Source organism: Bos indicus x Bos taurus, chromosome 7 (assembly GCF_003369695.1).
Source record: "Bos indicus x Bos taurus breed Angus x Brahman F1 hybrid chromosome 7, Bos_hybrid_MaternalHap_v2.0, whole genome shotgun sequence".
Taxonomy (NCBI): Eukaryota; Metazoa; Chordata; class Mammalia; order Artiodactyla; family Bovidae; genus Bos; species Bos indicus x Bos taurus.
Window position 1 is genome coordinate 17434698 of NC_040082.1, and position 25462 is coordinate 17460159.

General features: G+C 41.1%; 1 protein-coding gene across 1 annotated transcript in view; it reads left to right on the top strand.

The window, feature by feature from the left end:
- The window catches only part of FAM172A (family with sequence similarity 172 member A), a 429003-nt gene that overhangs the window by 287767 nt on the left and 115774 nt on the right, over positions 1 to 25462 (top strand). The window contains exon 10 of the mRNA XM_027545608.1: positions 1147 to 1231. Coding sequence (XP_027401409.1) covers positions 1147 to 1231 — 85 coding nt within the window. The remainder of the gene's footprint in view (positions 1 to 1146; positions 1232 to 25462) is intronic.

The window sequence follows — 25462 nt, forward strand, 5'->3', positions numbered from 1 at the left end:
CAAGGGTCTTTCCACAGTGAGGACGGATTCCACGGTGCACAACCAGGACAGCAAGCGCCTAAATATACACAATACGTGCTTGTTTACGAGAATAGCAATCAGCGAGTTTTCTGACATGATTGATAGGATGATTTCTTTTAAAATAAAATCTGCCTGGAAATTCACTGTGTGTGTGTGTGTGTGTGTGTGTGTGTGTGTGTGTGTTGGAAATGTTTTTAAAGCCATATAAGGTTAATCACATTTTTTAAGCCCTACTTCAAATGTTGTTGTGTGTTTGTGTGCTTAGTCATATCCGACTCTTTGCAACCCAGTGGATTATAAACCGCCAGGCTCCTCTTTTCGTGGAAGTTTCCAGGCAAAGATACTGGAGTGGATTGCCATTTCGTTCTCCAGGAATCTTCCCAACCCAGGGATTGAACCCATGTCTCCTGCACTGGCAGGCGGAATCTTTACCACTGTACGGCCTGGGAAGCCCCCAGACTTCAAATATACACTTAAAATGTATAGAAGGAATATAGATTATTTCTATATCATTTAAGTTGTAAATCATCATCTTAGAGGCTTGTCTTTAATAGTGAAACTTTTGTGTCCTCAGACAGAGAGCTACAGTTCACCAGATTGTGTTTCTTTTGATCTGTTTGATACAGCCTTCACTGAACCAAGTTGCAGTAAAAATTAAAAGATTTTACATTTATATGGGCCATTTTGAGGATTAGTTGCAAAATTTATTTCCTCTAGTATTACAGAGACAAAGAATATAGTTTTAAAATAATGCTGTTTTTTACATGTTCAAATTAATGTTTATTTTCATATAAAAACTAAAACTAGGCACCCTTTTCAATTTCCTTTAATTAAAATACTAGACTTCTTTTATAAGTATATTGCATTATGGTTCACAGAAGGTTACATGTCTTCTTAATATCAGGACAGGTAATTTGCTAAACTGTAGAAGATAAACTTTTTTCCACAGTCATCTTACTCATGAATAATTACTGACTGTTTATATAAGAGGATTTCTAATAGTATATAGAGGTAGAGTATAATTATAATGGCTGATTGTATTGGATAGATTAATCTCTACAGCCTAACAAGTTGGTCTTGCCTTAAATTGTGTTTCAACAGAACATTGTCTCTATTTCATTGCAGAACTGTTGTAATTGGGTCTCTAGCTCAGAACCATTAGACACATCAGTGGAGTCCATGCTGCCTGACTGTCCCCGAGTCTCAGCAGGTATGTCTTTGATGAGAGAGTATAGAATGCTTTTAAGGTGAAAAAATATACTAATGAAATGTGGTATTCTATTTTGTGAATTAAGCATGTTGTTTTGCCTTGAATCTGAATGAATTAGTGGTAACATATGGCATGGGGTGGACCCACTACCAAAAATGCATTAAGTGGTTGAAGATGCTTACCAACAAACTCAGTGAAGAAGAATAGATGCAAACAACTCGAGAGTAATATAGACAGTTTCGTTGAAGCTTAGGGAGACAGGTTGTATAATTAAAATAAGGACTTGATAGCCATACAGGATCTCAAGAGTATTTGTCTCTGATTAATTACCAACTCAGTGATCCAGTAGGAAGCCAAGACCGTGAGTTCAGGGAAGAGAGATTGCTATGGCCTAGAGTGTACAGACATTTTTCATGTAAAAGCTTTTGGTTGGACCTGTTGTATTAGATGGGACTTGGATTATAGGAAGACGTGCAGGCTGATACTCTGGACAAAAGAAAACACCAATGAAGGAGGAAGGGCTGGATGAATCAGAAGATGGCCATTTCATGGGGAACTATGAACAGGCAAGACCAGCCTGTCCACTGAAAGAACAGACGTGGTAGGCTGAGCACCTGAGGAAGCAAGTGGGCTCCAGACAGTTTAATGTTGGTGTTGACTTCCAGCCTGAAAGATCTGTACTTTAGTCCCTCATCTCTAGGTCAGAAGAAAGAGTGACATTTTTCCTGGTTTGGGCTTTCACAGTTTTCATGATAAACACAAAGTGAGTAGTAGTGTCTGATTATGATACAGAACAGAAATGGGTTTCCTGGTCATAGGTGCCAGAGAATGAGCAGAAGTTTTGAACGTGTTGTTGTTCAGTTGCTAAGTCATGTCCGACTCTTTGCAACCCCATGAACTGCAGCAAACCAGGCTTTCCCGTCCTTCACTGTCTCCCAAGTTAGCTCCAAATGATGTCCATTGAGTCAGTGATGCTGTCTAACCATCCAATCCTCTGCCACCCTCTTCTCCTCTTGCACATGAACCGTTCCATTTAACAACCATAGGAGATAGCTAATCGCAAAGTACTTAAATTTGCATACATGTTTATGTATTTGAAGGAAATAATTTGGAGAACAGTTCAGCTACTAGGTAAAGAACTCTTACGATAACTAAATTTTACCATCATTAATACCTAAGCTTGAACTGAGTTTCACTGTTATTGTAACTAAACTTTCCAGGTCTATCATTCAGGGTTCAGTCAGAGAAACAGACTAGTAGGAGATATATATGCTACAGGGTGTGTGTGTGTGTGTGTGTGTGTGTGTGCACGTGTGCGTTAATTACAATATATTCTCTTTATTATCAGTGGTTATGTTTTGTGAAGTCTCAGAGAACACTGAATCAGTGAATACTGAATCATTACTCCTAAAGAAAATGCACGATTAGGTTTGGAAGCTTCCAGTCACATTTTCATCAACCGGTCAATGTATATAACTTTGTTTTATGAGTGTTTCTGTTTGAAGATGCCTTGTTTAATATATAGTTGACTCACTAACATTGAACTCACAGTCCACAGCACTAACTCATGCCCGAATAGGACTTACTTTCTCCATAAGATACATCACTGTCTTAACACTTCAGCATGATACTTGGGCACCATTTCAGAGAACAGAATCATCAACAAAAACACAGCAATGTGAAAAACAGGGCACTAAATAGTCTGCAAAAAGGATAATCGTTTACAGTACAAAACTGGATCAAGAATTCAAAGCATGACCTTGCTGGACCTTAGTTAGGGATAAGCCTGTTGAGCAGCTCAAATTTTTTTTTTTTTAACCACGTTCCACATGTGCACATCCACAAATAACAAAACACCATGAGGATTGATTACAAATAAATTTTAATAAGTAGGTGAATTCAGAAATAGGGAATCCACAAATAATGAGGATAGACTGTAGACAGTAAGGGATTTGTTACAGAGGTTTGACCTAGGACTGGATCAGATCTGATTGAGCAGTATCTAGAAGAATGTCAACTTCAATTGTGATGCTAGAGCTGAGTCTACAGAGCAGACAGTTGTTAAGGGAAGATGTTATATAAAGGGGTGACGAGCAAGAATGAGCTGGAACCCATAACCATGAGCTGGAGCCCACTAGGATGGACTTCAGTCTGTGCCAGTTCCTGTGGCTTCTGTCCATGGTGGTGTGGGTTCCTGAAGAAGCCAGTGCCCTTTGTCATGACGCTAACCACTGCCTTGTACCACCAAGTAAACCGGCAAATAAACTGTGTGTGAGCTTGAAATGGCTGCTGCTTCACTTTAACCCCCCAAATTTCTGACAGAAGTCTCCCTTTTGTACCAGCCTAAACAGAGACTGAACTGAAACAGAGACGTACAGTTTGAAAAGGAATTCTGGGAATCGTAGTTCAACCAAGCCAGAGTGCCTCACTGCAGAACCTCCACAGCTCACCCCTTGTCTGCTTGGCGCTCACATACATCTCCTGAAACCAGACACTCTCCAAACGAAGACGTTAAAGTAGTCTTGCTTCCACTTAACATGATATAACTGTCCTATGTACAACTGAATACACACTAAAAGAGGATGCAATGCCCTTTTTTTTGTCCTTGAATGATGTTCATTCTTCTCATCTTTGATATCCTGTAATTTAATACTGAGAGATAAAGCTAATTACTATTGACACACCTTACATGAGATGATAAGGAATCAGTTCAGTTCAGTCACTCTGTCATATCGGACTCTTTGCAACCCCATGAATTGCAGCACGCCAGCCTCCCTGTCCATCACCAACTCCCAGAATTCACTCAAACTCATGTCCATCGAGTCGGTGATGCCATCCAGCCATCTCATCCTCTGTCGTCCCCTTCTCCTCCTGCCCCCAATCCCTCCCAGCATCAGAGTCTTTTCCAATGAGTCAGCTCTTTGCATGAGGTGGCCAAAGTACTGGAGCTTCAGCTTTAGCATCATTCCTTCCAAAGAACACCCAGGGTTGATCGCCTTTAGAATGGACTAGTTGGATTTCCTTGCAGTCCAAGGGACTCTCAAGAGTCTTCTCCAACACCACAGTTCAAAAGCATCAATTCTTCGGTCCTCAGCTTTCTTCACAGTCCCAACTCTCACATCCATACATGACCACAGGAAAAACCATAGCCTTGACTAGACAGACCTTTGTTGGCAAAGTAATGTCTCTGCTTTTCAATATGCTGTCTAGGTTGGTCATAACTTTCCTTCCAAGGAGTAAGCATCTTTTAATTTCATGGCTGCAGTCACCATCTGCAGTGATCTTGGAGCCCAAAAAAATAAAGTCTGACACTGTTTCCACTGTTTCCCCATCTATTTCCCATGAAGTGATGGGGCCAGATGCCATGATCTTCGTTTTCTGAATGTTGAGCTTTAAGCCAACTTTTTCACTCTCTACTTTCACTTTCATCAAGAGGCGTTTTAGTTCCTCTTCACTTTCTGCCATAAGGGTGGTGTCATCTGCATATCTAAGGTTATTGATATTTCTCCTGGCAATCTTGATTCCAGCTTGTGTTTCTTCCAGCCTAGCATTTCTCATGATGTACTCTGCATAGAAGTTAAATAAACAGGGTGACAATATACAGCCTTGACGAACTCCTTTTCCTATTTGGAACCAGTCTGTTGTTCCATGTCCAGTTCTAACTGTTGCTTCCTGACCTGCATATAGGTTTCTCAAGAGGCAGGTCAGGTGGTCTGGTATTCCCATCTCTTAAAGAATTTTCCACAGTTTATTGTGATGCACACAGTCAAAGGCTTTGGCATAGTCAATAAAGCAGAAATAGATGTTTTTCTGGAACTCTCTTGCTTTTTCCATGATCCAGCAGATGTTGGCAATTTGATTGGTTCCTCTGCCTTTTCTAATACCAGCTTGAACATCTGGAAGTTCACGGTTCACATATTGCTGAAGCCTGGCTTGGAGAATTTTGAGCATTACTTTACTAGCGTGTGAGATGAGTGCAATTGTGTGGTAGTTTGAGCATTCTTTGGCATTGCCTTTCTTGGGGATTGGAATGAAAACTGACCTTTTCCAGTCCTGTGGCCACTGCTGAGTTTTCCAAATTTGCTGGCATATTGAGTGCCGCACTTTCACAGCATCATCTTTCAGGATTTGGAATAGCTCAACTGGAATTCCATCCCCTCCACTAGCTTTGTTCATAGTGATGCTTTCTAAGGCCCACTTGACTTCACATTCCAGGTTGTCTGGCTCTAGGTGAGTGACCATACCATAGTGATTATCTTGGTCGTGAAGATCTTTTTTGTACAGTTCTCTGTATTCTTGCCACCTCTTCTTAATATCTTCTGCTTCTGTTTAGGTCTATACTATTTCTATTTCTGTCCTTTATCGAGCCCATCTTTGCATGAAATGTTCCCTTGGTATCTCTAATTTTCTTGAAGAGATCTCTAGTCTTTCCCATTCTGTTGTTTTCCTCTATTTTTTTGCATTGATGGCTGAGGAAGGCTTTCTTATCTCTTCTTAATAAGGAATAAGAGAGAAGAAAACAAAAAATATTTCCTGTATATATTCATATCAAAATAGGGAGGAAATGCTTATAACCATTACATTCTTCATTTTTTGCAACTGGTCGTATAGCAGGTATGTATAACTGCTTCATTCCATATTCTTTTTGCTTTCAGCAAGCACCTCAACTGGTCATGATTCCTTGCCTGATGGGATGCCGTGTAGCTTCATTCCTGAAGGGTGTGAGCCATTAGCAGTTCTGCAGGAATTACATTACTGTATTTTTCTGTTGACATGAATCACAGTATTCAATAATAACAAGTGTCCTAGAGGATTCCCTTCATCACAGACATACTCATATTTACTGCTACTGTGTAGCAGCAACTCAGTTTTTCCTTAGTAATCAGGATTAGTCACCCTACCCACTATAGTAACACTCTCCATTGCTTGTTCATCCAGTGGTATAAGATGGCAGTTTCACTTGCAGTTCAGTGGAGTCCTTGTTGTGATACCTTATGGAAGCATTCCTCCGGTGCAACCTTTAGACCAACAGAGCCTACAGTCGTGGGAATGGGAAGCAATAGCTTTGCTAGTAGACACCAAGGGTAATGAGGAGAGAAGAGAAGCCAGCCCCAGTTCTACTCCTCCTTCCTAGATACAATATCAGAAACAGGACAGGGCCTGTAACTGAGTTGACTGTTCAGAATGTCATCCCACCATTCTCTGCAGCCCGCTGCTTATGGATAATGGGGAACGTGGTAAGACCCATGACTGTTGGCAAACCTCAGGCCCTTTCTCATCCTCTTGCCTGCTCCCCCTGATGGAAGCCAGCTGCCACGTTGTGAGCACTCATGCAGAGGCCCACATGGCATGGAATCCGTGTCTCTGGCCAACAGCCAGCATGGATCTAAAGTCTGCCAACAGCCACGTGAGTAACCCTGGAAGAGGATCCGAGCCTTGAGATGACACCAGCCTCAGCCAGCACTCTCACTGTGGCCTTGTGAGAAACCCAGAGCCAGTCGTCCACCTAAGGCACCCTCAGATCCAGGCCCAGCACACGCTGAGACTGATAAATGTGTTATCATCATAAGCTGTGAATTTGGGGGGTGCTTTGTTCCACAGAAGTAGGTAGCACAACAGGCTTAACTTAAACTCTGCTGGTCGTTCAAGCCTAAGTGAAAAGAAAACCCAACTTTTTTTGAGCCTCAAGCTTTGCTTCTCTGATACATTAGGGTTTAAGAGTAACTCTTTCAAAAAAGGCACTCTAAAGCTCTGTGAAGACAATTCATTCCAACCCCTGCTCCTCCACTACCTCATTAGACTTTGCTGTACAATTTACCAGAGATAGATTTCCTCTTTATCACGCTCATTGGATCTTATACTAAGTCGTCAGCTCTTGTCTGAGCTTATACTTAAGCTTATACTATTCAGCTCTTCTCTGATCAAATTTTTCTTAGAACAGAGCTTGCTGCTTTCCGTAACCTTCTATTTCTTGTGGTTTTTATTCCAACAAATGTGACTTAAATCAGAAGGCGATTTCACATGCACTCCGCATTTACAGTTATTGCCCACTTTTTGAAAGCTTCCTTTATGCCTCTTCACTTTTACAAAAGACCTGTGTTAGTACCTGTTTTCAATAACACAAAGAAACCTAAAGAGGATTTTTGCTTTCGGGAAGAAAGGCGAAAGCAAAAAATAGCATACAGCATTTGTTTTCAGGGAGCCATCATAGAGGCAGCAAGTCCTGAGCTTCAAGAGTGGGACCACCGAGGTCCTTCCCTGGGAACTACACTCCAAACCCCAGCATCACGTTGCCATAGCTGTGAACTGTGCCTGTGAGCATCTGTGCCTTATCTTGAATTATTTTGGGGCACCCATTAGCAAAATGTGTCCTAAGGTAGTTGCTTCTTCACTTTACAACATTTGGACTTATGAAAGATTTCACGGGAGTTACCCTACTCTCAGATAGTTGGAAGCACCTGTATCCATTTATTACTCAGATTCATTGAGCACTTATGTTCCAGGTACTGCTCTGGAAGCTGGGGACATAGCACTGTCTCCAGCTATGCAGATAGTATAATATCCTGCTATTGTCCCCAGGACATAGCAGATAGTATGGTGACTATCTTTCGCCCCCACCCCAAAAAGGGTTTTTTAAAAAAACTATTTCCAGGCCCTCTGCTGCTTTTGAACCTGGCATCAACACTGTATGTGTGTTCAGATGTGTCTGACACTTTGTGACCTCACGGACTGCAGTCCACCAGGCTCCTCTGTCCATGGGATTCTCCAGACAAGTATACTGGAGGGGTTGCCATTTCTTCCTCCAGGGATCTTCCCTACCCAGGAACTGAACTCACATCTCCTGCATTGGCAGGCGGATTCCTTACCACTGAGCCATCTGGGAAGTTCAGTTCAGTTCAGTCGCTCAGTCATGTCCAACTCTTAGCAACCCCATGGACCGCACACCAGGCCTCCCTGTCCATCACCAACTCCCAGAGTTTACCCGAACTCATGTCCATTGAGTTGGTGATGCCATCCAACCATCTCATCCTCTGTCGTCCCCTTCTCCTCCTGCCCTCAATCTTTCCTAGCATCAGGGTCTTTTCAAATGAGTCAGTTCTTCACATAAGGTGGCCAAAGTATTGGAGTTTCAGCTTCAACATCAGTGCTTCCAATGAACACTCAGGACTGATCTCCCTTAGGATGAACTGGTTGTATCTCCTTGCAGTCCAAGGGACTCTCAAGAGTCTTCTCCAACACCACAGTTCAAAAGCATCAATTTTTCGGCGCTCAGCTTTCTTTGTAGTCCAACTCTCACATCCATACGTGACTACTGAAAAAACCATAGCCTTGACTAGATGGACCTTTCTTGGCAAAGTAATGTCTTTGCTTTTTAATATTCTGTCTAGGTTGGTCATAACTTTCCTTCCAAGGAGTAAGCATCTTTTAATTTCATGGCAGCAGTCACCATCTGCAGTGATTTTGGAGCCCAAAAAAATAGTCAGCCACTGTTTCCACTGTTTCCCCATCTGGGAAGACCAGGCATCAACATTAGGTTGCATCAAATGAGAGAAGAATTAGGGCCAATAGACCCAGCATTTTCAGTACCTGCTTAGAAAAATTGAACGGATTTTCTGTCAAGATCATCAGTTTTACTCAAAGAATCCTTAAAACATGTTGAACATTTTTATGACATGATCAACATTATTATGACATGATAAAAGTGGAATTTTAAAGAAGATTAATTTAGTAAGTGAATAAAAGATAGGCGCAAGAAGCCAGCAGCAATAGACTCGGCAGGATGTGACAGTAAAGCCAGTGTACGTGGCTGATGGTGTGACCTGAAGTAGTGGCAGTGGGAACAGAGGGGATAAGAGAGCAGTGCCTCAGGAAGAATCTGCACTCCTTGATGATAAACAGGTCGGACATGGAAGCTGTGGGGAGGGGGAAGACAATGATAAACTCCAATGAAAAGTAACTTGAACAATGAAAATGTCATTACCAGAAGTATCAGGGAGCTTGAGGGAGAAATCAGTTACGGGCAAGAAATGATGAAATTGTCTTCAGTCAGTTCAGTTCAGTTGCTCAGTCGTGTCCGACTCTGCAACCCCATGAATCGCAGCATGCCAGGCCTCGGTGTCCATCACCAACTCCCGGAGTTCACTCAAACTCATGTCCATTGAGTCGGTGATGCCATCCAGCCATCTCATCCTCTGTCGTCCCCTTCTCCTCCTGCCCCCAATCCCTCCCAGCATCAGAGTCTTTTCCAATGAGTCAACTCTCCGCATACAGTGGCCAAAGTATTGGAGTTTCAGCTTTAGCATCAGTCCTTCCAATGAACACCCAGGACTGATCTCCTTTAGAATGGACTGGTTGGATCCCTTGCAGTCCAAGAGACTCTCAAGAGTCCACACCACAGGTCAAAAGCATCAATTCTTCGGTGCTCAGCTTTCTTCACAGTCCAACTCTCACATCCATACATGACCACGGGAAAAACCATAGCCTTGACTAGACAGACCTTTTTTGGCAAAGTAATGTCTCTGCTTTTTAATATTCTGTCTAGGTTGGTCATAACTTTCCTTCCAAGGAGTAAGCATCTTTTAATTTCATGGCTGCAGTCACCATCTGCAGTGATCTTGGAGCCCAAAAAAATAAAGTCTGACACTGTTTCCACTGTTTCCCCATCTATTTGCCATGAAGTGATCAGACCAAATGCCATGATCTTCGTTTTCTGAATGTTGAGCTTTAGGCCAACTTTTTCACTCTCCTTTCACTTACGACCTACTTAATTGAGGTAATGATAGTGGAGGTGATGACAGGAAATTCAAGTAGAAATGGCAAATATTGTTTAAGCACCTTTGAAACACTTGAAATTCTCTGATTAATAAGCCTGTTACCATCCTTTAAAATGGTAAGATTATTTGAAGTTTTCAATGTATACCAACCACAAGTTAATGATGGATGTCCAGACTATCCATTCAATTCAGTGAAGCCTTTTTTCCCCCCAGATTTCTAACTTATGAAGTCTTATAGCAATATGCTTTCCATCTTTTGGCTAGAAGTTTCATGGTCAAAGCAATGAAATTACCTATAAAAATATATACTCATCTAATATTGTATTTTTTCCTTTATTACTAAATATGTTTCCCTTTACCCAAAAAATAGACTTAATGCTCATAATAGCTCCATTTTATGAATGTTGTTTACCTATGCATATATATTTTAAAAACAGGTACAGTACAATTTTTTAATTGTACTTAAAATATCACTGATAATTATTTTCAGTACATTCATATTGTTTTTATTTTCCTTTGGAAAGCAAATGTGCTTGACAACTCTACACTTAAGAATTGGCAGTAGTATATCTTATACTTAAAGTGAAGTCTAACTTTTCAGTTATTATAACATATAGTGAATGGTGGATATTTGAAGGATCTTGAATACATGCCAAGTGACTGGTTCCCCCACGTTTTTATATTAATAGTATTTCTTACTAGTAAAAATGAGCCCATTGGAAACATTGTTATTCAAAGAAACAAATAGTCTATAGGATATATTTTATTGTATAGCCCACATTTTGGTTGTTTACGTTTTTTATAAAATGACAACAGCAAATATCTGCCTTGATTATCAAATATTATGAAATGTTACAATGACAATTTTTTAATATCTGCAAAGATAGTTTAAGTTCTTCAAGAAGAAGGTACTTTGAAAAGGTAATATAGCTATATATTTTCATTAGTCACTTCAGAATTCAAGGTTGTCATTTATTTAAAACAATTGATTATTTTATTCCTGTAGGAATGGAAAAAGCATTTGCAGGAATATTTTCCCTCCCATTCCCCTGTCTCCATTCTTATTTTTAAACAACAAATAACTTAGTTATTCATGTTTTTCTGTGTTCTCTGTGATACTGATAAGGGTCACGAAACCATAGTCACAGAAAGATAGAAAATATCATGAAGCAAGCAAAAGGAAGACTAATAGTCAAAAAGACAAATATTCAGTAGAACACGGAAATCAGGAAACAAAGCTAAAAGAAACTAGGGTAACAGTAAAAGATGAAATTAGAAATGATCTTATATGGTGTGTTGCTTGCCAAAAATAGCTAATATAATTTTTGACTATGCATGAGGAGACATTCTTCCAGGTGAAAGGAAGCAAAGTGGAAATATTTGAAAGCAAACAAGGTTTCAGAGCACGATATCTCCTGACTTCTTACAGGTCTAGGCACAGCTTGCTTCAGCTGGCCCATGACTGACAGGCCACTCTTTGCCAGGCGGTTCTAACTGGACCTCAGCGTAAGAAAGTACTGCTGCCTGGCCCATGACTGACAGGCCACTCTTTGCCAGGCGGTTCTAACTGGACCTCAGCGTAAGAAAGGACTGCTGCCCAAGCCTGCATACTTTCCGCTCCCTCTGAGTGTGCTCCCCTCCTGCCTCTTTGGGTACCTGCTTTCTGTCCCCACACATTCATTCATCAAGAATTCACCATGGATCAAACGGTGCTCCAGGCGCCAGGGACACAGCAGTGAGTTACAGCAGATAATAGTCCTGCCATGCAGCTTATATTCTAGTAGGGAAGACAAACAGTAATGAAAGGGTAAATAAAGAGAATGTATATATTAGATGGGCTGCCCAGGTGCCGGAATGGCGAAGAATCTGCCTGCCAGTGCAGGAGACACAGGTTCCATCCCTGGGGCGGGAAGATCCCCTGGAGAAGGGAATGACAACCCACTCCAGTATTTTTGCGTGGAGAATCCCACAGACAGAGGACATTGCCGGGCTGCAGTCCATGGGGTCACGAAGAGTTGAACACAGCTGAGCGACTGAGCACACACGTATATGTTAGATGGTGGCCATGGATAGGAGGAATAGCAGACAAGAGGAGAAGACCTGCGGTGTGTGTGCGTGGAGGGGGAGGTCTGAATCGTTAGGAAGGCGGCCAGGGACGGCCTCTTGGAGAAGATGACACTTCGAGGACATTCCTTCCAGTCCTGATCTTCTGCCATTCCTCACTGATAAAGACAGTGCATATTTTCCTGTCTATTTAAAAACTGTAGAAATCCTTTTCCTACACTTTGGGGTATCTACTTAGCTAATGAAATCATTGAAATCGTTGCTTGTATACCCTCACAGCAGTCTCTTGTTCTGAGTTCTTGAAAACCCGACCTTCTCCTCAGGTCCCTTTACCAGTCCTCTAAGCTTTATGGTAACCAAAAAGCACAGTTATCAGAAAGTTTAAGTCATCCCACTCTCCCTTAAGCAATGCATACAGAAAGGTGTAACATCTGTATGGCACTCTGGGGGTTGTATGGCACACAGTGGTCATGCTCCTGACTGACCTCACGCCTGAAGGGTGAGAGGATCAGTATTTCCATGTGCCTGTGAGCTCTTGTGCCAGGCACACAGAATGGAAAGCTTTTACCACCTGCCATTAAGGAAATACCTGAACCCAGATTCATTAAAGCTGTACGGTCTAGATGTCTGATTCTTGTCCATATATTCCCTCCACAAACTTGTACCCATCTCATTTGTTCTCACCCTTGTCGTGGCTTGAGATAGCCTTTATTTATTATTTCAGCTTACTTAGAACACTAGATATAAACGTAGGTACCTCAAAATTTAGAAAGGTAACAGTATAAATGGTAAAAAAAGAAGTAAAGGGTGAGGGAGAAAGAACCATAGTGGATGTCTTAAGAAATTAGAATTAAACTTGAAGACTTACTGTATTTAGATGATCCTGTCTTAGTCTAGATGTAGAAGGGGACCATTAAATAACATGTTACCTGTCAAACCCCATTTCCCTACTGGAACAGGATGTGGAAAATAAGCAATTTCTAGGTGAATTTGAATTATAGAAAACCTGCTAATGAAACCCCAATTTTTCTTTGCTTAGATGATCCAGACTATTTACACTGACTAAAATTACTGAATATTTGATAAATATTCACTTCAGTTTATTGCCGAAAATACATGTTGAGGAAATGACACTAAGGAGTCCTGTCTTTCCCTTGTTAGTGACTAATCACTTCCTTCTAAAGATAACAATGAAAAGTCAACCGTAATTGCTTCTAGAATGTGGCATCATTCCGAATGTGTAGATGCACTGAGTTGTCTAATATGTTTTTAGACATAGCTCAAATTAAGTAGGCTTTTGAAAAGTCTATACTTTGTCTTGTAAACTGCCTTTAAAATTCAAGGTATACTAGCACCTGTGGTACTGTTCCACTTTTGGCTACTTGTACTGCTCAAGAATTCTAGCACTCTGCTTCCTTCCATTCAAAGGATATACATTCTAATTCTTTAAGTGATGTTTTCATTTACTAAATAGCACTTTTCAGGCAGTTTTTGTTCTTTACTGTGGAATTTGCCTTATAGCTGTTATTCATAGGTTGGTTTCCTTATTCATTGTTCTATGCTACCTTATAATTATTAGTTAATATTAGGGATGAGTGTTCTAAAAGTTGACCCTAGAAATTTTTGTTTTTTCAGTGAATCATTCATTGTAATTAGCTGAAATCTGGAGCTTTGGGAAAATAACTGATTAGTGAATCATTTAAAATAATCTAAATAAATGTATAAATACATATGTGCACGCTTAATCAGGGCCAGTATTATCCTGTGATTTTGGCTTTTTCAGTTTTCAAGTAATCACAGTGAATATAAGTAGTCTCACTCCAGAAATCTCACTTTATTTTTTTTAATTTAAATTTATTTATTTTAATTGGAGGCTAATTACTTTACAATATTGTATTGGTTTTGCCATATATCAACATGAATCTGCCACGGGTGTACACGTGTTCCCCATCCTGAACCCCCCTCCCACCTCCCTCCCTATACCATCCCTCTGGGTCATCCCAGTGCACCAGCCCCAAGCATCCTGTATCCTGCATCGAACCTGGACTGGTGATTCGTTTCTTATATGATATTATACATGTTTCAATGCCATTCTCCCAAATCATCCCACCCTCTCCCTCTCCCACAGAGTCCAAAAGACTGTTCTATACATCTGTGTCTCTTTTGCTGTCTCGCATACAGGGTTATCGTTACCATCTTTCTAAATTCCATATATATGCATTAGTATACTGTATTGGTATTTTTCTTTCTGGCTTCCTTCACGCTGTATAATAGGCTCCAGTTTCATCCACCTCATTAGAACTGATTCAAATGTATTCTTTTTAATGGCTGAGTATACTCCATTGTGTATATGTACCACAGCTTTCTTATCCATTCATCTGCTGATGGACATCTAGGTTGCTTCCATGTCCTGGCTATTATAAACAGTGCTGCGATTAACATTAGGGTACACATGTCTCTTTCAATTCTGGTTTCCTCGGTGTTTATGCCCAGCATTGGGATTGCTGGGTCATAAGGCAGTTCTATTTCCAATTTGTAATCTCACTTAAGAAAAAAAAAATTAAAAATAGCCACCATGTTTTTTTTTACAGCTTTCTGAACCAATTTGTGAAAAATTCATCAAAGAATCTGGCAGTAAAGGTGACAACTCTCCTTTTACTGAGCTAACTTTTCCCTGAAAAGATAAAAAGATTTTAAGTAATTATTTTGGAATACTTGTGGCTAAATAACCAAATAATATGAATTTAAATCTGTACTTGAAAATCGTGTAAGTTTTGAGCTAATCTGTGAGAGAGGGTATTTTTACAGTTCCCGCAACTGTGTTTCATGGGTCTCAGTGCTGTGTCCCCTAGTTGTTGGAAAAGTTGGGACCAGTGATGCCTAAGACGGAAATCTCCATCCTTTGACCATGTGTTAAGCGTTGACGTCCCTCTTGTCCTCTTTTTCTCCTCTCCTCTCTCATCTGTCTGGGTCACTGCTCTGCATGGTCGCCTTGGTCTGCATATCACTCCGACTCTCCTTCTGTCATCTGGTTTAGTCTCTACGTGTGGCTCTTATAATTTTTGTCTTCTGTGTCTCCCTGGCTTCAGTCTCCCCCACGCAGAGATGCTTTGTCCTCAGCCTGCGGAATTGCATCTCGCCCAGCCCACCGTCTCTGCCTGCCCCTTCCTGACCTGCGTGTTCTTCCCAGGCCCACTGCCCTTCACCCTCTCTTTGACCAGCCATGTGATAAGTCCCGCCCGTCTCCACCTTCCTGCCTGCCTGCTCTGTCTTGTCACAGACAGACATCAAGTCACCAGCAATAAATCTGTCTACTGGCAGAAATACACCCCCCCAAACATACCCACCCCTTCAGAGAAACTACATTGCTTTCTAGTAGTGATTCAGAACTTCAAAATTAAATCTTCTCTGTTACTGAAAAGAAAATTCAAAGTGAACATTAGGCATCAGAGATAGGTCAAAAAAAACCTAAGATGTTCTATGTTATCAGCACTTTAAATCAGGGCTATTTTTTTTTATATATACTTGAAAATTTTATTTTATTTTTATTTTTTTATAAAAGCTTTACAAGCTGATTTTATTTATTTTTTTAATGTTTTTGTTTCATCATAGTTCTTAAACTGTAGTCCTTCTTTAAAGAAAAATAGTTCTACTTAATGAAAAACCTTTGAAAGATAATTTGATCAGTGACTCCATATTAACACTGATTTAACTGATATATGATGTCTAAATATTCTTTGAGAATTGGTTCTAGTATTTCCACCCTTATTATCTCTATCATAATGTCCCCTTGAACTATACATATTTCACCCAAGTATTTAAATATGTTCTACCAATTGAGACATCATGTACCAGCTAGTTTATTCATGTTTTGAATAATCTCACGGTACAACCCTTGACAAAATTCAGTTGTTTTACATGATTTCTTAATTTCTAAAGTATTACAGAAGTTACTTGTTTAAAATTGGAGCAAATAAACATATACTTCATTGTAAACTGTTTGTAGCGATGATCTTTAAAAATGAGACTTGTGTAAGAGACGATAAATTGAAATCTTCTAATAACCTTCTAAAATCAATAGTGGCTTAGAGATTCTTTTGTTTTTAGCTAGTTTCAGACATTTTAAAAGAGCAAAGTGAACTTTTTATTTTAAATAAATGGCCTTCAAAGAAATTTAGAGTCTAAATGGAACCATACCTTTCCTGCTTACTTTCTAGAAGAAAATTAATTAAATTTAAAATAAGACATTGTTAATTTAAGGCCACAGATACAAATAGTTAAACAGATGTGGGAAAGCTATTTGTGGAACTACATGAAGTGTGGGTTGAGTTTTATAATAAAAAGTATAGTTTTCCATAACCATTGTAGTTTAGATTTTTATAGCACTTCTCTTTTGAAGTATTAATCCCTCAGCATTATTTGGTTTTGCTTTTCTTCAGAAATAATATCAAGCATACAAAATCAACACAGGCAACAAAACTTAAATTTTAGAAAATCCCCAATTAATTTGTTATTGATTTAATTATTTCCCCCTAAAATTAGAGCCTAATTCCATGTCTTACTTCAAATATGAGTTATTCTTGCTTCTCTTGGGGTAAGAAATTAACTGTAAATATTCATTCCTTAATTCTGCAAAGATTTTTTGAGCACTTAATGGGTACTCGGCGCTAGTCTAGACTCTAAAGATCGCTACATATGACTGTTGTCCCTCTCGGAACTCATAGTCTCCTAGAACAAAAAAGCCTTTTGCTCACTGCAGGGATTCTTTTTGTTCCTAATCACAGGTTGATCATGGAAATAGGTGGAGAGGAAGGTTAAGGACTTAGGAACTCCTTCAGAAACCCAAGAGTAAATCTTAGTTCACTGACACCCTCCTTTATTAAATGGTAAGCCCACTGCTATCTAAGACCTACATCATCTTTTCAAAGAGTCTACCTGTCTTCCCTGCTACTGTGAGACTCTGACATTGATTCTGTGTTTCAAATGGATGTGTTATTTGTCATTTCAAAATTCTTTAGTGGTAGTGTCAGCATTTATGAAGAAAAGCTTTGGATTTAACACATCTGTGAGAAATTTGTATTCTCCCAGATGTGTGGAGAATTAATTCTATTTCATGGCCAGATGAAAATCTACAGTCATACTGCCTGTAACGTGAAGATCATACTAGTACAGTCTCATTGGGTTGTGATCAGAATTAAGTAAAATAATCTTTCCAGGACTGTTAAAATAGTACCTGACATGTAGTCACAACTCATTGAATGCATGGTGGCCTCACTTTGCATGGTTCGAATACACACAAATTTCGGTTACCATAATTTAGTTAAATAACACCAAACCCCCAAAATAAGGTTCAGAATTTCAGTTACCATAATCTATTTATTATTAGTAACTGCGTTAAGTACAAATATCGATGCAAATAACAGATGCACATCATGGTCCATTTCCAATCATATCACTTTTTTAAAAAAAAAAAATCTGTTACTGACTGAGCACTGCATATCTATTATTCAGTTCATACTCAGTAGCACTATCTGTATTTACAAAAACGGATGGTCAGAAGAGAGATCCGGCCAACGGAGATGAAAGTGAAGCAAAGACATAAAATGCTGGAAGTGCAATTGGAAAGCACTGTGACGAAAAGATGAAAATATCCCAGAGGAAGTGATACTGGCAGAGAAACACTCCACATCAAATGAACCCTCAGAGATATTTCATGACATTGGAAGAGTGAAGGATAAAATGTTGGAAGCTGCTCCACACTTGGAGTGTGTCAAGTTCGCCAAGACACAAAAAAGATTTGCTTGAACTGTATCCTAAGTTAGATGACAAGGAAGAAAGCGCTGTTCAGACTTACAAACTACTCTTAGTAAGTTTTTTACAAAGAAATAAAGTATCTTAATTGTCAGTGTTTTAATGTTTTGAGATGCAGTGTACTAAGTATAATGTCTTACTCTTTTTTTTATTCCCCTACCCTATTGCTTTTCAGTGTTATAACAAAAAAAATTCAAAGATTATGGAACAACCACAGTTTCGTTTTTTTTTCATTGATTATTATGATCACTTTGCCTGGCTTCAGAGGATTTTTAGTGTTATGACAAAAAAAATTCAAAGATTATGGAAAACCACAGTTTCGTTTTTCCATTGATTATTACGATCACTTTGCCTGGCTTCAGCTTGTCTGGTCCTCTGTGTAGTCCTCCAATACTGTGCAAAAGCAGGAGCTTCCTGTTGTTATTCGAAACGATTTTATCCAACAATCAAGTACAGTAGTTTTAGAAAAATTGTTCTTTACTTTCCAGTATTTGAGAATTAAAGCTTCCTGTTATTTCTCTTCTGCTTCCATCCTTCTGTTTCCTGGATTATCTAAGTCCTGCTTCTGGTTGCGTTTCACCATCCCAGCACGTCCTATACACAAGTACAGTCTTTAAACTCCTCCATTTTCCTACTCTTCAGCATTCTCCCTATTTCTTCACTCTTCTAATTTATTTAAATTTCACCCTGACCCTTTCCCTTTCATTCTCCTCCCTGCTAGGTGCTGTATTCTATAGTGTCCCTGAAAGCCTATCCGTTCTTTAACGCACTGGCCTCCTTTCGGACCATTCCTGCCCTAGAACATATCCTTATGAGAAGCATCTATAAATTTATTGGTTTCTTTTTTGTGCTTCATCTGCATTTGTGTCAATAATAAAAGATAAAAGTCTTTCTTGAGTTTAAATTATTACAAGAAATTCTACTACTCTGATTTCTTAGAGAGATTTCAAGGACATTCACAGAGAGGCCCTGAGCTTACCATGGTAATGGAACCAAAGTCAATCAATTTGGCATCTCCTTAACCAAAAAGAAATTCTCACAGCACCTAAAAGAGTTGCATCCTGTAAACAAATTCCATTCGACTTCTCACTCCCTTCTCTGAGCCCATGTCACATCCTGAATTACCGGTTTCATTGTTCATAAGCCATCATTTCTGTTAGGTGTATTTTGCTGTGCAGTGTAATGGAAAATGTTTTCTCTAAACAAGTTGTGTGCGAGCTCAGTTGCTTCAGTCATGTGCGACCCCTTGCGACCCCGTGAACCTCAGCCCACTAAGCTCCTCTGTCCATGGGATTTTCCCAACAAGAATACTGGAGTGAGTTGCCGTGCCCTCCTCCAAGAGGTCTTCCCGACTGAGGGATAGAACCCACGTCTCCTGCGTCGCAGGCAGATTCTTTACCACTGGGTCACTGGGGAAGCCCTAAACCAGTTGTGTATCTCTTACTTAAAAGTGTCAGCAGAGTACAAATCTGAATGCAGAAGGTGGTGACTGCACCCTGACTAGAATAATCAATGTAAGAACATCCTTAAAGCCTTTCTTCTGTAACAATGGCAGACTCAGCTGAAAAGTTTGTTTAAATCCTTCTCGGCACAACAGGAACCTGAAACTTTATCTGCTTGTGACTGCCTTTGAGTATACCTGACTCATCCCCATAACGCCCTTCGGCTCAGCCCTGCTCAGCTCAGCTGCTCTTCCTGCCTTCTACAGATATTTTAAATTCTTCGAGACTTCAGGTGAAGGCTACAGGGTTTTTATACTTAATCCTATTTTAGAGCACAAGAAGTCCAGAGCTCACCAATATCACAGATCTACAGAATCAAATGGAACGTTTTTCCTCCCCATCCTCTAAGTCTCTCTGTAGTCTCTGACTTTGTGATTGTGTCATATTTGTGTCATGAACATTACTTCTAAGCCACAGTTATATCACAACAGACTTACTTCTTACAATAACAAGAACAGCAACAAAATGAAGTAAAAAACAACAACAAGAAGTCCTTCATCTTAATCAGAAATTAAGATCAAGGAAATTCTGCGTTGGCAACCCACTGCATTCTAGCTTTTCTCTGCGTTTTCCAAGAGTAGAAGTATCTTGTCACCCACAAATGGCTGTCCTTTCACCCTTGTTCCTGTCCTCCCTTATCTCCTTTGCAAAACAGTGCTCTCGTTATCTGTTTTGTGAATTCATCTCATAGAGTAAATAAGTGACTAAATAAATTTATCTCATCGAGAATAAATGATTCTTTCCAGTGACTACGCTGATGTGATTAACTCTTTCCGTGTTGTCACAGCTTCGTGTTCTTTCTGTGGGTACCTTACCTTCATGCACCTGTTTTTCTTAACCGCCTAATATACCTCCCACGTCTCACTTTTTTCTTACATAGTTTTCTACTTGAAAATCCACCTAGAGAATTGACGGGTTAGTTGCTTCGGTGTAATTTGAGGTCGTGTCAGTCAACTAAATTGTGATGTGTGGTGGTAACTGTCTCTCTGTAAGGTGGCAGGCGTGCTCCCTTACTGGACGGCCGTCAGTTCTCCTGGGTTTCTGACTTTACTTCCTATGTCCAGAGAGGGACTTCCCAGAGACTGGTCTCTCGATTTTGTCTCCTGCCTTTGCCTTCTGTCTCCCTAACTAATGGGGCTTTCCAGGTGGCGCTAGTGGTCAAGGACCTGCCTGTCAGTGCAGGAGACGTAAGAGATGCAGGTTCAGTCCCTGGGTTGGGAAGATCCTCTAGAGAGGGCATGGCAACCCCACTCCAGTACTCTTGCCTGGAAGATCCCAGGGACAGAGGAGGCTGGTGGGCTACAGTCCACAGGGTCACAAAGAGTCGGACATGACTGAAGTGACCTGGTGCACACACACTCGCTCCTTGACTAATGTCATTCTTGGGGACCTAAACCTGCCCTTCTGGTGACAGTCCCTTCATACACTGATGCCTGGTCAATACACAGTTATTAGGATACCTGCAGAATGGGAAAAATGATACAACTGGCTCCACCTAGTCTGCCAGGCCCTCTCTGTCGGACTTGTACGTTATTCTTAGATCTTCTGATGTGCTCTGTTGATGTAATTACATTCAAGAAGTATGTTTTGGAGCCTCTGCTGGAGCATTGAAGCTCCTCGCGTATCCTTGAGCAAAGGCCTGTCCTGTGTCTGGAGCATGAGCAGCTCTGGGGCTGATGCATTTGGAGAGATGTCGAAGCAAGGACCACCTTCCTCGTCACCAGGCAGCTGCTCAACAGGATGATGCAGCTCAGACCCAGACCTCCCTCACATCCAGGTGCCTGTAGGGACGTCACCATCCCTGCAGTGCTGGGGATCGCTCCTGTATTAGCACATATGTTTGGCACATAAGTACAGAATGAATGTCCTACGGGAGGTGCCATATCTCCTGGGTGGGAGCTTAGACGGGAAACCCCAGCTGACTGTTTAAAGCAGCCGGTGTATCTGAGTGGAAAGGCCCCAAGTTCAAAGAGGAGGGAGCACTGAGCTCACTGTGGTCCTGGATGTGTGGGCAGTTTTTCAGAGAAATGAAATGTGAACTGAGACCTACAAGGATGTGCTTTGTCTCCTCTGTTTTTGTTTTTTTTTTTTTTTTGCTTCTTACCATCAATGACCTTGGAAGTTGGCTTTGGCCCTCTTAGAATAGAAGCTATTTAAGAAGGGGGCTTCCCCAGTTGCTCAGTGGATAAAGAACCCACCTGCCAATGCAGGAGACACAGGAGATGCGGGTTCAATCTCTGGATCAGGAAGATCCCCTGGAGGAGGAAAGGGCAACCCGCTCTAGTACCCTTGCCTGGAAAATGCCATGGACAGAAGAGCCTGGCAGGCTACAGTCCAAAGAGTCACAAAGAGACATGACTGAGCAGGAACACGATAAGAGGAACTTAAAGACACAAATCCTGATGCTTTGTGTATTTTGCTTAAAACTTAAATTTCTCTTCATTCCAAAGATCCTAGCAGTAGAAACCTGTTAAATTCTCTTTGGGCAAGTCTTTGACTGTCCTGCTGTCCTGATGGTTTCTCTTCTTCTCCATTTAGATTATAAATACACAAGGCCTGGGACCATGTGTTTCTTATCCTGGCTTTATAATTCCCCATGGATAAGACTAGCCTGATTCTTACATTGTAATCTAATCGCTTCCTCAGAGGTCTTCGTGTTTGTTGAAGGTGATGGATTAGCCTCTCAAGCACCCCAGCCCAAACAGTGGCTGGCTGTCTTGGGCATTCCCATCATCTGCCTTCCCTGATCTCTATTTTTGTTCCAACCAAATACGCTCCTGCTTTTTTCCCCTGATCACCCCCTTTCTGTAGGCCATTAAATATACTTTTAAGGAGATGTCAAGACTTCTTTTAAGAATATAAGTTTTTAATTGTAGCAGCACATATGCATAAACAAGGAGACAGGCACAATGGCAGATGAAGACCAAGTAAGAGAAAGCCTTGAGCATACCCAAGTGAATTAATAAACCCATCAGGCTCATATTGCCTTACTTTTTAATTTAGTAAATGTTTGTAGCTACCATGTTTTAACTCAGTTAGTATAATGAAGCTTTCCTCAAATTAGATTGGACTCATTTTTTCCAATTCACTAAAAACATTTTTATTCAACTATTGATTTTAGACAAATTATGAACTATTTCCCTGTGGTTTTCTTTCTCGCAAATGGGCTAGTTTCACTATGTGAGTCTTAATTTATATAATTATTCTCTTTTATTCTCTTTGTGTTCCGCCTTTCATTGTGTTTAGCAGACACTTGTTGCTTTTTAATTTAAAAAAAAAAAAAAAACAGCATGTAGGTATACCTGGAAAAATAGGTATCAGTGAAATTTTGTATACTGCAAACTGTTTTCCATGAACTATCATCTCGAAACATAAGTCAAGGCAACTAAGGAAGTCTTGTCATCGTGAATGCTGCTGAGATTCATTTATTTAACATTAAACATATCTCTTGACTTCCCGCTTTGTGCCAGGTACAGTTCCAAGTGCTAAAAATCTATAAATAAGCCAAACAGACAAGGACTTTGCTCTTCACCAGCATACATTCTAGCCAGGATTGCACCAGAGATGCAGGCATTAAACAAATAACCAAATACACAGCCTGTAGAGATGGCAGTTGATTTCTTGATTCTTTTTCCCGCTCCCATGGCTTCAAGGCCGTATCTACAGCCTAGTGTTGACTTCAGTTTGGCCTCACAGGACTAATACCCCCTCTACATAAGGGCCTTGTTCTAGTACAGGAGAGAAAGGACAGAGGCACCCTGCAGGGTCGAGTTTCTCCTTGTTAAACTGAAACTAGATGTGCGTCACTCTCAGAATTGTGGAAGTGGGGATTCCTTCACTCATTCAGCGAATGTTTATTGAGCAGTGTATCACCCAGGGTTCTATTATGTTCCAGGCTTTATAACACCTACATGTATGCCCTTAAGTATGCCCTTAAGTACCTAGTCAGAAAGTCAGAAACATGAAATATCTAATTACTGATAAATGTCATAGTAAAGAACATACATCGAGTACCTGGAGGGGACCACAAAAGCAGTAACTAACTCTGCCTGGGGGAAATCCTCACCATAAAGTGTCCTCTAAACTGTGACTTAAAGATGGACTGGAAATACAGCACGCTTCATTTATTCAGGAAATGTTTACTGAGCCAAGCACAGCTGTGGGCCGTGTAGACACAGCAGTGAGCCAAAGTGCCTGCTCTCTTGGCAGCGGAGAGACAAACAATATGCCGAAGGATAAATAAGTGTGTATTAGGCAGCAATGCTTGCTGGTATTAAAAAAAAAGTGGGTTGGTAAAGGGAGCAGAGAGTGAAAGGGGTGCCGTTTTACAAAGCGCGGTCTTGGAGTCTTCTCTAACGAGATGGCGTTTGAGCAGAATCCTGAATGATATAAGAGAATGAGAATGGCAAGTAGGAAGCTGTTTCTGAGAGAAAGGGAGGCGTAAAGAAAAGCGTAATAGCCACGAAAAGCATGCCGTGTCTATTACAAAGTGAAGTGTTCTCACTGAGCGTGGATGGAATAAGATGGGGTGCAGAGAGCTTGGGGGAGTGTGGTGGACGAGGCTGGGAAAGGAAGAGCAGGAAAGCACTGTGTTCTATACTCAGGAATCTGAATTCTCACCTTGTTGATCAGGGAAAAGGGGGCTAGGTTTTTTGGGGGGGGGGGAGAAAAAAATGACATGATTAGATTTTTTTTCATTTAGTTGGATTTGGGGGAAATTAGCACAGCCATGAAAGATTAACTTGAAAGGAGATCCAGAGGAAGCCAACTATAAGATTATTGTGATATTGCACGTGAGGAATTATGTGACCTAAACTAAAACAGTAAGGGTGAGGCTAGAGAGGAGATGGTAGAATTCAACTGTTCCAGGAGACCCACCACGTGATATCTGAGGCCCTCATGCCCTCCAGAGGATGAGAAAGGTCGAGAACAATTCCCGGGTTCCAGTATTGTATGACCGAGTGGGTGGCATTGCCATCCACCCGCTCAGGGAGCCCTGGAGGAGAGGCAGGCTTAGAACTGCATGTGAAGAATTTGATTGAGGGCAGTGGAGAGTGTGTGTGTGCACGCGCACGAAGTCACTTCAGTCGTGTCTGATGCTTTGCAACCCTGCAGTCCACCAGCCTCCTCTGTCCATGGGATTCTCCAGGCAAGAATACTGGAGTGGGTTGCCATGCCCTCCTCCAGGGGATCTTCCCAACCCAGGGATCAAACCGGCTGTCTCTTGCCTCTACTGCCTTAGCAGGCGTGTTCTTTACCACTAGCGCCACCTGGGAAGCCAATGGGGATCGCAGCCTGGAAATGAAAAGAAATTAGGGCCAGAATATAGATTTGGCTAAAGCTGAAACTCCAGTACTTTGGCCATCTTATGCGAAGAGTTGACTCATTGGAAAAGACTCTGATGCTGGGAGGAATTGGGGGCAGGAGGAGAAGGGGACGACAGAGAATGAGATGGCTGGATGGCATCACCGACTCGATGGACCTGAGTTTGAGTGAACTCCAGGAGTTGGTGATGGACAGGGAGGCCTGGCGTGCTGCGATTCATGGGATCGCAAAGAGTTGGACACAACTCAGCAACTGAACTGAACTGAACTGACTGAGCGTTTCATGGAAATTTAAAACAGAGGTGTGCCAGAAGAGTAGTCAGCATTGTCAGATACTATAGAGAAATTTAATAAGATGAAGACTTTAAAAAGGCCATCAGATTGGACAGTTGGAAGGTCACTGATGACTTCATCAAGAGCGGTATCACTAGATGTGGTTTAGGGTAGAGCCTCCTCGTGGTTGAGTTGGAGAGCAAATGGGTCATAGGCTGCGACCGTCCAGCCAAGATCACTCTTCTCTCTCCTTTACCAGAGCTCCTCCTTGGAAGCTGAGATCTGATCTTCTGTTCCACCTCCCTCCTTAAGCTTTCTCCAACCAGGGCGTCGGAGCTTGGACCGTGATGGAGGGACAAATATTCTAAGATCCTTGGGTCTCTAGTGGGAGAGGGGAACCTGATGTTGGTGAGCAAGGTATCGTAAAGAGTGTCACAGAACCACAGGAGGGACCAGCCCAGAGACCCGTCTCGAGAGGGGAGG